General features: G+C 45.9%; 1 protein-coding gene across 1 annotated transcript in view; it reads left to right on the top strand.

The window, feature by feature from the left end:
* Window positions 1–17,175, top strand: part of LOC147750619 (laminin subunit beta-1-like) — a 308,945-nt gene that overhangs the window by 163,979 nt on the left and 127,791 nt on the right. Inside the window, exon 21 of the mRNA XM_086967210.1 lies at window positions 4,946–5,170. Within this exon, the coding sequence (XP_086823336.1) occupies window positions 4,946–5,170 (225 nt within the window). The remainder of the gene's footprint in view (window positions 1–4,945; window positions 5,171–17,175) is intronic.

Raw genomic sequence — 17,175 nt, 5'->3', positions numbered from 1 at the left:
TATTGAATTTCCTTTATCGTACAGTGTTGTCTCAGAGTCCAGAGTGTTCTGTATGTTGATAAGCAAGGTATGTTTCTTGAAAGAATGAAGACAAAGTGATGTTCTATTTTCTCAATCTCTGATTTGATAAAAAGTTCCATCATTAACTATAAAGTTGTCATAATGGTTGCCTTTTAGTCCAACATAGGAAAGCAAGCAATGCGACTGAGCACATTCAGCCTATGTAACTGACACTGCCTTGTGGCTTTATCCTTTTGAACATACAGCTAGTATTTGTAAATTCAGTAAGGCCTGCATATTGGCTTTGTCAATATTTTTCACACATTTATTTTTCCACACATGTGCATGAATCAAGAAGCATGCCACATGCATTTCTGCCAATGTTGGAACGTGATTTCTATTAAGGAAAACCTACTCCAAGTACACCACCAGGCGTACAAATGCATCACAGTACCTGTGCAACCATGCATCTTGTCTTTTTTCCTGAGATTGTGCTCTCTAGGAGGCTCGTCACACAAGGGTGATGTGGGTATATTGAACAGAGGGGGTAAAGAGCAGGTTCAAAGATTTGTCAATAAGGTCCATATTCTGCCTGAAGAGACCTGTAGAGGAGATGGAATGTGGGCGTCTGACTTGCAAAGAGTGAGAAGTAACATGTCAGGAGCTTCATGTAGTAGAGTGTCACTTGCTTCAAACCAGGAGGCCTCCTCCCTTCTTACATGCATGGTTCACATAATGGATGCAGTCTAGCTAGTCCAAGGGTTTTGGGAGGAAATCAATCCCACTAGGAGTAGAAACTTAGAATATCTTCCACCAACCAGGAAGTGTAAGCATTTTATGGAAAACTATTTATTCCTCCGTTATCTACTAAAACTCTTTACAAAAAATCTGAACTGAATAACAGATTTGGAAATGTTTGGATGATGAAATGGTCATAATTTTTAAGTTTTCTGATTGCTTAACTCAACTCTGCAAAACCTTTTAAATCTCACCACAATTCTTTGGCAGAATAAGGAATTCATTGATGACTTCGCTGATCACGGCATCCATTTGATATGCCCACATGGCCCTCTTGGGTGACATCAACCTCCCAGAGAACTAAAGCTAAAAATATTTTTGAAAACCTTATTGGAACACTCAGTGTGGTACAGAACATAACCGAATCAACACACTCCAAAGGCTAAATACTTGACATTCTCTTCTAACCATTTACCAACAATCAAATGCAAACCAACCATACCTATGTAAGAGACTAACCACTTTGTTATCCATAGCTCCCTGCTAGTGTCCTACCAACACACTGATGCCAAATAAAAATACAAGACCAAACTTTCAACTGCTTTTAAGACTACTCCATCGATATCCTAATCCTTCAACTCATCTCTCAACTTCCAGCATTCTTACATCAATACCCTTCTAAATGACTTCAACACTTTCTTTAAAGTTATACCAACATCCACACTCTAACTAAAACATGCAAGTACAAGCCAAAACCTTCAGCAACCTGGTACTCTAAATACCTCACTGACAATAAATGCTCCATCTGTATACGAGAAAGAAAAATGGAACTCCCAATCACCTTGTGATCTTGCAGTACCTCTGCATAATAGACACATGTCAGCACATCAGACGAAGCAAAGGACCATACCAACACCATCATGGAAGCCACCAATGGAAACAGAATGAACTTCAAGATAAGCAAACACTGCATCAAGCCTCTTCCTGAACCTTTTATCCCGCACTCCATAGACCGGTAAAAGGCAACCAACCTCTTGGGCAGTGAAAAAATATAGAAAATCTGACGGCACATTGAAAACCCCAAGTTCACTTCTCCTTTCACACTCACATCTTCTAGTAGAATCCTGCAATGTCCATCTTTCAAAAGCTCTCACCAATTCCTGTGAAAACAATGTCTAGCACTTGTCCTTCATCAAAGTGCTTTCCGGCGAAGCTCTTGCCCTTGTGTTCACCACTATCAATTCCTCACTTAAGGTATCTTCCCCGAAATGCTCAAGACCGGTCCGACCCTTCTACTCCTAAAGAATCCTACTTTAGACCTTGCCAGATATTGGCCCATCTCTCACCTACCCTTCATTGGCAAGATCATCGAAAAAGCACTCCATGCTCAACTCCAAGATCACATCAGTGGTAAGCATCTTCTGCATGACTACCAGCCTGGCTTTCTGGGCATGCTGAAGCATGGAGATCTCTGCCTTACACATCGCAGACAATGCCCTTCTGACCATAGATGAAGATGGCCCTACCTCACCTCCTGATACTGATAGACATAGGCAACTATCCCACCCTCATCCACATTATGGTGTTTCAAATGGCCTTCACCTTCGCTGGTTCTCCTCCTACTTTTACACCCAAAACCTGTTTGCTCACATGGACACCTCAAGGCCCCTGCAGAGTGAACCAGGGTTTCATATGGGGCTATTCACATAGATAATAGTATCAAGATTCACCAATATGCCTATCAAGCGCAACTCTACTTGAAAGGCTCCTCTGCTCCAGACATCCAATGCCCCAAACAGAAGCTGGACCTCATCCTGACCTGGACATCCAGCAATTTCCTCTGAAGCTCAACCTCACCAAGACAGAATTGGTTAATTGCCAAGAACAAACAGCAAAAAACAGCGCACACCCGCCTCAGTCATTAACCTTGACTGCTTCCAACCCCAAATTTCTCTAAATGCTAAATCACCTTTATTCACCCAGGACCTCAAATGCAAGAGGCACATTACCAAAAATCAAAGACAGCCCGGTACCAGCCTTCTTTTCTAAAGAAATTGAGACCATTTAAATCCGAAATAAACTTCAGAAGTGCTGTTCAAGCCCATATACTCTTAATCTGTGTGGTGATAATGCCTTGCTCAATTTCCTTCCGGACTCTGGAATGCCACTTCTTAATGTCATCCAGACAATAGCACAGCTCATTCAGAGCCTGAAGAAATACACATCACCCCCATCGTGATGCAACTTCATTGGCTCCGCGTGCCATTCCACACTATCTTCAAAACCAGATGCATCATTTACAAATCCATTACGACCAACACCTCTATTTATCCCGCAGACACGCTCTTCATCCCTGGTATTCCCGCATTTCTCGGCTCTGTCAGGATACAATCATTCTGGTGATTAAGAAGTGTGAAAATGAAAAATCAAGATAGCAGGCTTTTTCCACCTTTGCACTCTGGAGATGGAACAGTCCCCCATCCATCAGGACCACCCCAATGCAAGAGCTGAAAACGCACACTTAATTACACACATTAACAATACACTTCTGCTCTGGGAACCCAGCTACCTCTCTAATAACTCTATGCTTGCATTTGAGTGTGTATAGTACCTTTGGGCTAGGTTTGTCCTATACACATAGTACATAAATACACTCAGCCATACCTGCATACTACAAGAGGATTGAAGTGTGTTTTACTTTCCAACAACTGGTTCTGTGGTAGTCACTCTCATTGATCTCTGCAGCATCTTAAAAAAGCTGCTTTTCACATTTCCCAAAGCTATGGCCATGTGGATCAATTTGTTAATAAGATTATAAAAATTTCCATCTGATACTATTTTAAATAAATCTTGAGCACGTACAAGGCCCTACAGAGCCATACTAGTGCCCATAAATCGCTGTACAAATAACAATACAAACCAGCAATAAAAATAGTTAAATATTAGTTATGGGGACCTGCAAGTTTTTCTTTCCCTACTTTATTGGCTACAGTTAAAATTCCTATGGAGTCTTTCAGCTAGTCCACTAAATCTTTTTTGACTACAGCAAATAAAAAAGACTTAAGGACCACAACTGCGCGCTGCATACCTATGTATTAGTCACAGAAAGAAAAACGTATGAGGCTTTTTGTGTAAACCGCACATTCTCCATCGTGTATAGTTGGCAACTAATGCAAAGTTAGGGTCCAACATTACACGATAAGGCATGCATTGCTTGTTTACAGATATTAAAGTGCTGACGCAAATGCAAGAAAGCATTTCCTAGAGAAAGTCTCTTGGGGAGCCAGACAGTGCTGTGCTCCCAGGCTGGCTATCTTTTAGATAATGCAGAGTGCTCAAGGCTTTAGAACAATTGCCTCCCTTATGGCGATGTCTCCAACTTTAAGTAAATGCTAGACCAGGATACTTGATAATAAAACATTATTTTGAAACCCAAGGCAACTAGCTTGAATATTTACATTTATTTCAAGAGGGTTTCATTTTTTTCTGTTCGTAGTACTGGATGAGAAGTGGAATATATGCTGAAAATAATACCCATTTTTCCGCTGAGCATACATATCTTAGTTTGCATGTATGCATGTTCGACTGTATTTGCCGCTGCAAGGCTATCCCATTAGTGCAATACATGTCCTATAAATACAAATAGCATAAAATATAAACTTGCGTGGACTTGATAGAATGTGTAAGTTCAACACAGAATATTTTCACTCCCACGTTTTATGGAGTGCTGCAAAAAATTGGACGCTGACCTCGTGTTATGTGGTTTTTGTAATGTTGCAGCCTTGAAACATTCATAAGTTTGAATACAAAATAATAGAATTGCTAAAAAAAGGCAGGAAAATAGAAAAAAAATACTGTTAAAAAGAAGAAAGGACAGAAGAACGAATGAGTTATGGAGATGGGTGAACGTGGAAAAAAGAGAAAGGAAAATGTGAAAGGGGGACATGGAAAGCTACGCCAGAAAGAAAAAACGATTAATAAAAAATGCACAAAATAAATACAATGGCTGAACAAAAAAGAAGGGGACAACAGAAAGAAAAATTCCCTCACCAGGATAGTTATTTTTTGATTCATGCATTCATTCTAAGGCACGTTTGAAACTAGACATATTAATTGCAGGATTTTCGGGATAGTGTTTTTCTGCCCATTTGAAGATTCATTATTTGTGTGAAGCAACGACTTATTGTCTTGTACTTTCATTTTATAGGAGTCCGATGCGATGAATGTGACTCTGGGTATTATGGAAACCTGCTTGAGGTTGGAGGTATCTGCCAGCGTTGCCAGTGTAACAACAACATTGACATGACTGATCCAGAGGCCTGCGACAAGCTTTCCGGAATGTGCCTGAAGTGCCTTTACCACACAGAGGGCCAGGATTGCAGTTATTGTAAACTTGGATATTACGGCGATGCTCTGAGGCAGGACTGCCGAAGTAAGCAACCACTTGTTCTTTTTTGTCCCCATTTGCATGGATCAAACAATTCTATACGTTTTTCTTTGCCAGTGTTATGATGAATCTTCAGCATTTAAAAGTGTTTGGTGGTAGTCTTTTTTTCTGGTGCATATACGAAGCTGGCTCTTTATATAGTTGATTAAAAAGAGGTACACTGTGTAAACCCCAACGGAATTACAGAGGCACAAATGACACCCCAAATGCTCACTTTTGTGGTAGTGTGGTCGAGCAGTTTCTTTGGCATGACACACAGGAGTGTCATATTATCACTCATGGTTTGCACCATGTCACGCAGCCTGCAATGGGCGTCTTTGTGGAATGTGTGTGCTGGCCCCTTAGGGTGGCATAAAAGATCCTCCAGCCCTTTGGGACCCTTTTTAACACCCAGGCCCTATGCACCTGAGGTACCATTTACTAGGGACTTACAGAATTGTTAAAGTCCTAAGGCAACTGTAGCATAATTAGACTACATCTTGTTTTGGGGAAGGAGCACTGACTGAGGTCTGGTTAGCCAGCCTCAGTGCACTGTCAGAGTTGAAAATCAGTATCTAGTAGCTAAAAAGGGGCCGGAAGTGTGGTAATAAGTGCAAAAAAAAGCCCAGTTTCCTACAGTGCACCAGAACGGGATGAGCATTTTCTCAATTTACAAATATTCTTACCTGTTTCATAAGTTTCTCAACCTATAGTGTCGATGGTACCATTAAACTCTGTTTTTAATGAGAACTTATAGCTGTGGAAGGAAGTATCACACTAGTTGATCGATACACAACTTGCAAATTAACTTGGCCATTAAACGTTCTCATCATTGTTAATAGATTTGTAAAATATTCTTGCCCCCTCAGATCATCTCTGTTCTGTGCTTTGTAAACCAGCGACTCTGGTGTTCTAATGTGTATGGTTAAGAGACCAGACCAGATCAGAGGTTCTTAATCCTTTGACCTTCTGAAGACACAAGTGAAAAACTGCTTGTGGGTGGAGACCCTGTCCACAGCAATTTCTATGATTTGAACCACACAAAATGCACAGAAATATTAAAACCGGCATACATCAAACAAATACTTAAACAGGATTTTTTTTATTTTTTATTAATTAACCAACAAATATATAATAGACACTTTAATGGGAAGATTGGAGATTTTCTAAATTTACTTCTTGTGTTTAATCTGCTTTTTTGGAATGTAGGCACACACACATAGGAATTATTACTGCAAAATGCCATTTGAGTCAACACAGATATTAAACCATTTAGACAATACTAAAGCTGTTTATAATTTTAGGATTTTCATCAGCAAAGAAGAGAAGAAGAAAGGAGGAGGGTAAAAGGAAAAATAAAAATCCCCTGAAGATCCCCTGATCTTTCTCGAACTAGAACCAAGATAGGAGCCACCTGACTTCCAGAATTGAGGGCATTAGGGTTTAACCCCTTGCGTGCTGCGCACATTTATGCCCTAGGCGAGTGATTTAAATAGTGGGCGGGATTCGACGACCCCCGGCTGCCCTCCCCACACGCCCACCTTGACGCATGGCGGCCGGGGGCTGTCCGAAGCATGCAAAGGGTTAAAACATATTCAACACTAGACCAGTGACACAAGACAAACTATGCAGAGGCAGAAAATGACGAGTTAACCCCAGCAAAGTATTACATCGTAACTGGCAGAAAAAGCCTCCAGGTTTCATGCTCAATCATTTCTAATATTCCCCATGTAAAACGGTGCTACATTTGGGGAAACTGGCAGGTGAAATGAAGAATGATGCCTTCTACTTGGCTTAAGGTATGACAGATACTCTCACATAAGAGTAGGAAGTGCCATATAAATGCTGCACTAAAAATGGAAGGGGAAGCTGAAAGAGAAGACTTGCTCATGAGCTACAAATAATAATATTAAGCTAAATGCCTTTTTCTCTTTTGTTGTTTCTATGCTTTGTTAACTTTACTTTTTTTAGTGAGCCTTGTGTGAATGGGTTGTTCATCTTTTCACGTGTGTTCATTGTCTTTTTTTTCACTTTATCCTGAGATTTCTTTTAAATACATTCCGAGATTAAACCAGCTCACCTTCCTCACTTTATAAAGCCGCTTACTTTTTAAATATGTTCTTTACACATTTCTGGACAAATATTCCCGTGCCACGAAGGAACAGCAGGGCACATTCCAGGAGGAACAGCAGGGTACATTCCAGGAGGCTTAATGTGAATGACCGTTTCAGGAAGTTGCCACTGGCACCATTTGCTCTTGCTGTGTCGGCCCTTTCACATCTTTTAGTATTTTACCAGGGTTCTGTGGAGGCATTTTAAAAACTTTTCTGCACAATTGTTGCTTCGCTATTCAAAAATATTTGTGCTATGAGAATTTTGAAAAGGAGCTCCCTGAAACATGCGTTTAGTTTTCGTGACCCCAGAGATCCTTGTTTTCAGATGTAAAAACTGTTCCTGGAAGGAATAATTGGAATATGTTTTTAAAGTCATTATCTAGAAAATGGGTATCCAACTGTGGTCCACGATAACTGAATTCTGGTCAAATTTTTAGAAGAATTGCTGACTATCCAAATGAGGTACATTCAGATACATTGTAAAGGTACTCTATGTGATTATTGGAAAAACCTTAGATCCATATCTCCTGGACCCACCTTGGAGACCCCTGATCTTTTTTATTTTTATTTTAAAACAAGTTTTATTGCATATTCCGGAACTTACACAGTCTTTGTGCCACAACCCAGAGGTCGGGTGCCTATGCATTTCAGTGCACTTTACACCGCTCTATTGGCCAACAACCCAGCGGGCAGGCATTGTCTACGTACATATTCACCAATCTGTCCAGCATGTGTTTCTTGCCATAGATTTAATAACACTGTCACATATTTACACTTTAAACTACCTTAACCCCCCTTCCCCCCCCCCCCCCCCCCACACACTCTTCCAAGCAATTCCGTGTGTAATCTTGGGCACCTATAACTAATTTGCAATTCTGACCTGCACATTTATACCGCGGTTAACCAAACCATGGTGGTATCAAGCATGTCATATACCATTTTAGCCTTTATATTGATCTTCTACCCTACTCATCATACAATCAAACACATCACGAACCGCCCCAAGTGGATTGTTTCCGTACAAGTCTCCTCCTCCCAACCTTAGCCAACCTGCGAATGGCTCCCAAATGTCTGTCGCCCGCGATCTGATGGGCATTAATTCCCAGAAAGTGGAAAACTGATCTCTGCAATAAGTGACTGCTTTTATCCATCCTGCCATTTTGGGAGGTGCCGTTTTCTTCCAATGTATTGCTGCCTGCCGCTTAGCCAGCAACAGCAACACGGCCGTGAGCTTTCGGTTCGCTTGCGGGACGTCCTTTACATATCGCAGCAGCGCCACCATTGGTGTTTCTGGTATCACGCCATTTATTATATGCCCTATGTGCGTTAGTATTGTAGCCCAATAGGCCGCTACAGGTCCACAGGCCCATGCGAGGTGGGCAAAGGAGGCTTCCTGCACTCCACACCTCCAGCACCTCGCTTCTGGGCGAAACCCCATGCGTTGAAGCTGCTACGGCGTGCGGTAAAGTCTGTGCAAAAAAATAAAAAGTGAATTAGTCATAGCCTGTAATTTGGCGACAGTTGTTCCAGCTGGGAGCAGCAAAAGTTCCATTGTTTTTCCGTTACGGTCAGGTCAGCCTCCCTCTCCCAGTCCTCTCTAGACGTTGTACTAATTACTGGGTGATCTTTCTGTGTCCTGCTATATATGCGTGTAGTTAGTTTGCAGGGGGACGAATTATTCAAAACATTCTCCGCTGCTGATAGGGTGGGAGGCTCAGCAGGGAACTCGGCAAATTTGGCCTTGCACGCTGCGCTGAGCTGATAATACAGTAGCATATCAGAGGCCGTAGGCGCCTGTGTACCACACATGTGCGACATAGTCAAAAATTCCCCATTCGGGAAAAGATCACCCCCTGTCTCCAGTTTGTGCGCTCTAGCTCGTATCTTAATTGCGTTGTCCATTACGGGCCCAATCAATGGGTTATCTCCTGTGGACATGGATGGCGTGTACATTAATACCTGTTGCGCTCTCTTGACTATACCCCTCCACGCCCATCTAATCGTCTCTAGCGTGTCTATTTCTACATGGGGTCGTTTGTACTGGGCACACACAGCCATTTTCACTGGCAGAGGGGCAACCTTATCTATTTCTATCGCCACATGAGGCTGAAATGGTGTGGGGTGGTGCCAGTAATGCAGACATTCCGCCTGCGCACTGTAGGCGTATAATTCCAAATCTGGAGCGCCTAGCCCTCCTTGTGTGAATGGCAGAGTCAGGACCTTCCAGGATACCCTGGGTTGCTTTCCCGCCCAGATTAATTCTAGTACTGCAGATCGTAGTCGCTTAAATAAATGCGCGATTAGGCGCATGGGAATATTCACAAATAAGTAAAGTAGTTTAGGTAGTATAACCATTTTTGTTATGGTTATTAATCCCATCAGGGACAGCGGCAGTCCTTAACACCTACGTAGTTTGCATTCCAGCCAGTCTATCAGGCGGCCATCATTCGCTACCCATATTTCCTGCAGCGATATGCTCATCCAAATGCGTAAATATCTTGTCGCCTCATCTGCCCACTGTATCGGAAATTCCATATTGAAAGGGGCCGTATCATCCGTTAGCGGCATCAGCACTGATTTGGACAAATTCATCTGAATCCCTAATCCTGTCATTAGGATTTGTCAAATATATCGTCATGTCATCCGCATACATAGAAATTAAAATGTCCCTTGTGGTAAAGCCTATGCTCCTCTGCGTGTGATGCTACCGAAGCTTAGCGGCCAACGGCTCCGTGGCTATAACGAACAACAACGGCGACAGTGGGCAGCCCTGCCTTGTCCCCCTCTTGATAACAATGGGGTCAGATATCTGTCCATTAACTAACTTGTTCTACTGGGTTTGTATACAATAGTCGGATTTGCTTAATGAATATAGGGCAGAGGCCCATGCGGTTCAATAAAGTAAAGAGGAATTTCCACTCTAACGAGTCAACCACTTTTGTAGCATCTAGCAGTGCCGCGACGGCCAGTACATGGGAGGCTAAGTAATGTAATGTACTAAAAAGCATTCTCAAATTATGCGCAGTGAAGCGCCCCGGTATAAAGCCTGATTTGGCATATATTTTGGCGTCCAAATTTATCAATGACAATGGACGATACGAATCCGGAGCAGTCGGGTCCTTGCCAGGCTTCAGTATAGTGATGATGGTAGCCTCGCGAAGCATTGGGGGAAGTATACCGGTTTCCATCGCCTCAAGAAAAACCTGGAGCAGCCGGGGGCCACGATCTCGGCGTATTCTTTGTAAAAGGCCGCCGCCAGGCCGTCTGCCCCCGGGGCCTTATCAGTTGGCATGCTATTTATTACTTGACTTATATCTACTGTCGTTATTGGCAGCTCCATATATTCCCTGGCGCCGTTATTAAACCATGCCAGAGCCACGTCATCCAAATATTCATTTATGGCGGCTTGAGCTGGGTCTGTGTGTGAGGTATACAAATGTCCATAGAAGCGTTTCATTTCATGTAGAATATCTGGTGGTGCTCTCACCGAGCCCCCGTCTTCCGAGCGCAGTTCAGTTATGTCCTCTGCTCCTCGGAGCTTGCGTAGCAACCCCGCCAACGTTTTCCCTGGTCTGTCACTTTCCCCATAGCGCCTAGCTTGTGCGTACTTAGATAGGTACTTCGTTTCCCTCTCTGCCTCCTCTTGAAATGCTGTCAACTTGGTCCATATCTGTGCTACCGTTTCAGGAGCTGGGTCTAGTGGATGTGAATTTTCTAGGTCCCCTATCTCCCGTTCCAATCTCTGTAAGGTGTTACGGATGTCCTTCAACACTCCAGACTTGAGCGCCATGCATAGGCCCTGTATTACTTCCTTAAATGCCTCCCACAAAGTCCCAAGTGAGTCCACCAAGCCCTCATTAAGCTCGAAATATTCTAAGTCCTTTTCCCTCAGCCCTTCCCGAAAGACCAAGTCTAATAAAGCGGTTAATGGAAAATGCCACTTGAAAGGCTCGGCATATGCAGGAGGGACGCTCAGTCGCAGCTGCACAGGCGCATGATCTGAGATGGTACGGGGCAGATGTGCGGCATCTAGTAACCAGGCATGCATGTCCTTAGAGACCAGCCAAAAATCTAATCTCGACCACGCGTTGCGATGGTGTCACACATGTCCCCTCCCTCGCTAAAATGCTCTCCAGGAGTCGACTAATTGTATGTCCTCTATTATGGTGTGTAACATCACAGCTGCCTGTGGATGGTGCACCCTGGATGTTCCCTGCCTATTGGCATACAGCAACAGTACAGCATTAAAATCTCCCCCCACATGATAGCCATATGACCTAATGTCTGTAACAGTTGTCCTATTTGGCGGAAGAAATCTGGGCTGTCCGCATTCGGTCCATATGTATTTACCAAAGCCACAGCTGTTTGACACAACGTCCCCTGCAGTATGATGTATCTCCCTTCACTGTCTTTGATCGTATAGTGTGTCTGCCAATGACCAAGCAACTCCTACTGACCCTAATGTATACTCCTCTACATCTTAAGGGCTAACAGTCTGGGGTCTTCACCTAAGCGCAGCAGCAAGACTACATGTTTATGCCCACTTTAGAATGACAGTACTCAGCACATTTGGATATCATTAAAAATGCATTGCAATTACAGCCCCTAAAGGCATCACAGATGATCACAGGATTAAATTGTAAATACCATCAGACACCCTAGCAGGAGTGTCTAGCCACTTAATTCCACTTTGCTTGCGACATCACCTTACACCAGTACATCACATTGAACATCAGTCCCTCTAAAGAAATAACCATTAATAAATGCATTTCAGTGCAATTACACCATTAATTCTCATGGGGATGCCCTTCTTGAGACATCTCCAACTCAGCCCTTCAATCTTTGATGCACTTCTCAATGAACATCCAGCTGTAGAACAAAAGTTCCAGCCTAGGAGGTGATGCAATCGCCGCTGAGCGTTGAGGGGTTATTCCTCTTAAATCCTCAAGACACTTAGGGTGGGAGTTAGCTTTGTGCTGGGGCGAGACTGCGCTTCTCCAGCAGCCCCCCCTGCACCTTTTCACACTCACTCAAGGGTGACTCCCCTTCTCTGGGGGCCACCAAAACACCAAAAACAATCCATTCCCCATGCCTTGCAAGGCATTATGGGGCGCTTCGAGCTCCTGCTGCTGAATAATAGATGAGCGGCTCCGCTTCACCGCTTCCTGGGGCCTCGGTGGGGGGCCCGGTCCCACCCGGACCCCTGGGTAAGGGTATGCGGCGCAGGGAGCCCACACCCCGCCGCTCCGCGCTTTGGTCAGGGGCCTGGTCCCACCCGTGCCCCTGGCTCCTCCTTCCTTGTCCAGGGCCCCGGTCCCACCCGGGACCATGCAGGCTCTCCACGTTGGAGGGCAGTCTTCACGGGGAGCGCGACGGCGCTCCCTGGCTTTACTTCGGGTGGGGGCAGCCCCAGGGACCTGATCCATCCCGGGGGCCTTTTCTGGACCGGCGGCGGAGCCTTACGCGCTTCGCTGTCAGGGGGCCACAGGTCATAGGTCGCTCACCTTCTGGGGGCCATATCTCAGCCCCTGGAGGTCCGATCTGCCCCATTTTGGCGTCTTCTTGCTCCTGGCGGTGCCCCCCAGCCACTGGGAGCACTCCTTCACCCTCTGGGTCTCCAAGAGACATATTGACCACGGATAAACAACTCTCTCATCTACAGTGGTTTCTATCGCCATATGTATGTATTATGTTTTGAGTCCTGTCTGGGATGAAACTATTGCTGAATATGGGTGAGAGTCAGGGGGTCTCTCCTTCCCACTGCCCATTGCCAGGCTCCAGCACCTTCCACCTCAGCAGACCACACCCCAGAGAGAGCTTCTCTTCCTGTGCAAGTACTTTTTAAAAGTTAAGTAGGGGGCTGGCAGAAAGTCTCTGTGGGTCCTATCAAACAATGACACATCACTTCCCTGCCCCTGCTCCCTCCTTCTTGTCCAGCCTCTGGGTTTGTTCGAAATGGAGTCCTCCATTGTCTCTGGCCACATGGCCTCTGAAACCCAACTCCTTCCCCCCTCACTGCCTTTCCTTCTTGGTGCAGCCTGGTGCCTGGCACCCAGTGACTGCTGCTAATGGATGAACCTGTAGCCCCACCCATTGTTTTCTTTGTGGAGAGGAGGCGTTAGCTTGTGGAAGAAAGGTTATCAATCCATCCAGCTGAGGTCAACCCTCAGCCCGGGTCTGGTCATGGCTGGCTCAGAGAAATATGACAGTTCTGTATGACCCAAAAGCAGTACAAATATGACTTTGGACTCTCCAGAATACTTATTTTCACCTACTCTACAATAGACTTTAGTGCATGTCTGAAATCGGTAGGCCTTTTGGAAGTCATTTTAGCCATGGGCCCCACATCCCCATAGGGGAATAATGAAGTGAAAACACAGTAAAACACACTGACTTTCCCTGGCATGTTCCTTCCCAGGGTATAAAGCCTATTCCATGTCACCACCCAATTCTGCATAGGTCCTGCCACACCATTCAATTTGTACCTGCTCCTGGACTGCGCACGCTAGGAATCTCCCCTGCGCAGCCCTACACGTGTGCACACGCATGTACACATGTGTCTGCATGTAACCAGCCCGGTGCCCATACACCAGCTGATGCGCAGCCGCCTGGACAAGCCAGGGGGACACAAGTAAAATCTCCTTGCAGTCGCCTTCATTATGAGTGGGTGAGTCCCAGATTAGGAGGCTCCCCCACAGTAAAAGCTCAACAATTAGGTGCTCAAAAAGCGATAAAACCGTGCGGCCCCTAGTGTCAGAATCACCTTCTAACAATCAGTTAGATGCGTCTCTTGTAGGAAGCAAATATCGACCCCGTGTCTGGTAAGGTAGTAGTGGATTAGCCTCATTTTTCTACGGTCATTCAGATCTCTGACATTCCACGTGATGCACTTTACGTTGGCCAAACTAGGTGAATCAGTTGTCATCAATCAGTAGCGTGCCGGGCCTATGGTATCTATTTGTCGGACCTCCCACCGTGGTACTGTGCTAGTGCCTACGAATCGCTCAGAAGTGTCATATGATTTTAGTACTGCACACCCCCGAGTGTGCAGCAGCCTATCATCCCCTCCACCTCTTTGTGTACTGGTCATGCTTCAGCTTGGACGATAAAACAAACAACCTTCCCCCACCATCCACACCAACCCCCAATTAGGTTGTGTATCACCTTCCCCCCTTACCCCCAACAAAAAACAGTCAACCTAATGTAACCAATACAAGGGAATCATCCCATTGGGTGCGTGGGGCCGCTGGCCAACACCCCTGCGCTTAAGGAAGGGTGGCCGAGCATATATTATCCCACCCAAAGAATAGGAATTTTACATCATATACCTATAGCACATCATTACATGGAAAGTCAACTATTTATGCAAGTGTAGATTACGTTCTTCATTGCGACAACCTCATTCCCCTTACCGATGAGCTGTCCTCCTCCAGTTAGTGGTTCACCATAAGCACAACATAATTGTACTTTAGGAACCCCCCAGTTCATGTTCAATCATTGTCACTCAGTCTGGTGTCTGTTTGTTCGTCCCCTGACACCTTCCGCTTCCTCTATTCCTTCACTAGTTGTTTGGCATACATTAATGCTGCTTTGGCATCCGTAAAAAAGGTAGGTTTACCAGCTCCTTGTATTCGCAATTTAGCCGGGTATATCAATGCATGTTTCATACCGACTTGTTGAAATATTTTCTTCGCCGGGATAAATTTCCTGCGAGCCGCTTAGACTTGCAGCGTGAAGTCAGGGTACAGAGTAATGTTATTGCCTTGGTACTGGATGTCACCCTTTTCTCTAGCTAGTCGGAGTATCGTGTCGCGGTCTTTGTAATTGCGCACTCTTGCTATGATTGATCTCGCCGGCGCCCCCGGTCCGGCCTCGGACCCAGCGATCTATGTGCCCTTTCAATGAGGAACATTGTGGAGAGTTCCGGTCCAAAGAGGTCTTTCATCATTGTTTCTATGTATTTTCCCATGTTCTGGATATTTGTCGTCTCCGCAATCCCCGTGATACGCAGGTGATTCCTACGGGATCTCGCTTCTAAATCTTCATTCTTCTGTTGTATCACCTCCAGCACTCTGTCCAAGCCCTTCAATTTTTTTTTCCAACTCGGTCTGCCCATCTTCCGTTTCAGTAACTCTCGTTTCTAGTACCCCCATTCGCCCTAACTGTTTTTCAACCCGTTGCATGATCCTATCCATGCGTTCTGCTAGGGTGTTCATCTCGGAATCTATGCCCTGGAGACTGGTTTTCAATTCCTTGAACAAAGTGCGTATATCGTTTTCTGGCAACTGCACAGATCCAGCCTCGCCCGCAGGGTCCTGATGCCCTCCATCGGTCTCCGCATGCTTGGCAGTTTTCTTATCAAAATGTATGCGGGGCTGCCTGGTATCTGGCTTGCCCCTATTGGAGCGTATTAACCAGCAGTCTCAAGCAAGGGCCGTTCAGCGAGCGTCTCCACCGTTTGAGGTGTCGGGAATGTAGATATGGCCAGGCTGCAATGTATGTCCGAGTCACCAGCGGCCTCGCCCGCCTATCTCCACAAGCTGCGCCACAGCACACTCAACAAGTGCCTCCCTACCAATGGGCCTCGTTGTAGCCCGCACCTCAAAATGCATGCCCTCACAGCTCTATATGTCTCTGGTGGAGCCAGTGTCTGGATCTCTGCGGCAATCAACAATGTCACGCTTCTCCGTGCAACCCGCTTTAATCACACTGTGAGCCTCCTCACAGTCTATCCAGTCATAGGATGGGTGCACTTCTGCGCTCCTACCACGGGGGAGATCAGCCTTTTCCTTCAGTTCACCGACCCCTCTTCCAGCAATCAGGATCCACAGGCTTGTGTATCTCAATAGCTCCCTTCCACTATCTCTTCATCCAGATCAGTCTCCGCTACACAGGGTGGCCATAGCTCAGTGTCGCACAGCTCCCACTGCCTCTGCTGATTACGAGCTTCCCAGTCTACCTGCAAAATAGGCTTAAGCCTGTCCACTCAATCAGAGCTCTCAGATCTAACAATCTCCGCCTTCTTGCTACCCCGCGTTTTCGTCGGTCCAGAATGGGGGGGGCAGGTCCTTTACTGTAGGGACCGCCAAACTTTGGAACAGCCTCCCATTAGATCTTAGGCTGACTTCATCAGAATCACTGTTCCGGAATAAACTAAAAACCTGGCTGTTTTCCAGTCTCTAGCTGCTGCCACCATTATTCATAGTCGCTGTCTGCAGCGCCGGGACACCCCCGTTGGGGGTAGCCGCGCGCTTTATAAGCTTCAAAATAAATAAATATGGCACGCGCACATTCGTGCTATGAGTAGTGGTACCTGCTGACTCACTACGCAGGGTCTGATCCACGATCCGGCACCACACCTCACTCACCACTCCTCAACGCGCCACTCCGTCCGCCCAGGCGCGTATTGCACAACTTGGAGGCAGCCAGGTACTCAGTCCACAAAAGGGCGGCCACAGCTAGGAATCTCGCAGGTCTGGATAATCTTTGCGGAGGTCCGCAACCCAAAGCAGCCACACTGGAAGTGGGTCTCTTCATGCATGCACGTTCCAGTCGGCGCCTCGACCTCTCTCCTCACGTGCAGTGCTCCTTCCCCAGACTGCCGATAACGGCCCCCAGGCTCAGCGCTCAGCTCCTCCGCTGTCCGATCTCTGCCGCACGCACTACATTCAAAGCGTCTCCTTAACGGCCACAGCGCCCACACAGCCTCCTCTATGTGCACATAATGCAGGGTTTCCGTCGCAGTCTTTCACAGCGTTAACGGCCTCCACCTGCCCCGCTCACGGCCTCAAGCTCCGACCATCCGCCGCCACCAGAGCTCCCGGTCTCACTGTGCCGTCAGGTCGCAGCTCAGCCTTGCAATCAGCGCTGTCTGTCTCTCAGCCGCTCCAGGGCACA

Source organism: Lissotriton vulgaris, chromosome 1_1 (assembly GCF_964263255.1).
Source record: "Lissotriton vulgaris chromosome 1_1, aLisVul1.2, whole genome shotgun sequence".
NCBI classification, from domain to species: Eukaryota; Metazoa; Chordata; class Amphibia; order Caudata; family Salamandridae; genus Lissotriton; species Lissotriton vulgaris.
The sequence above is the reverse complement of the archived record's forward strand: the minus strand, read 5'-3'. Positions and strand labels throughout refer to the sequence as shown.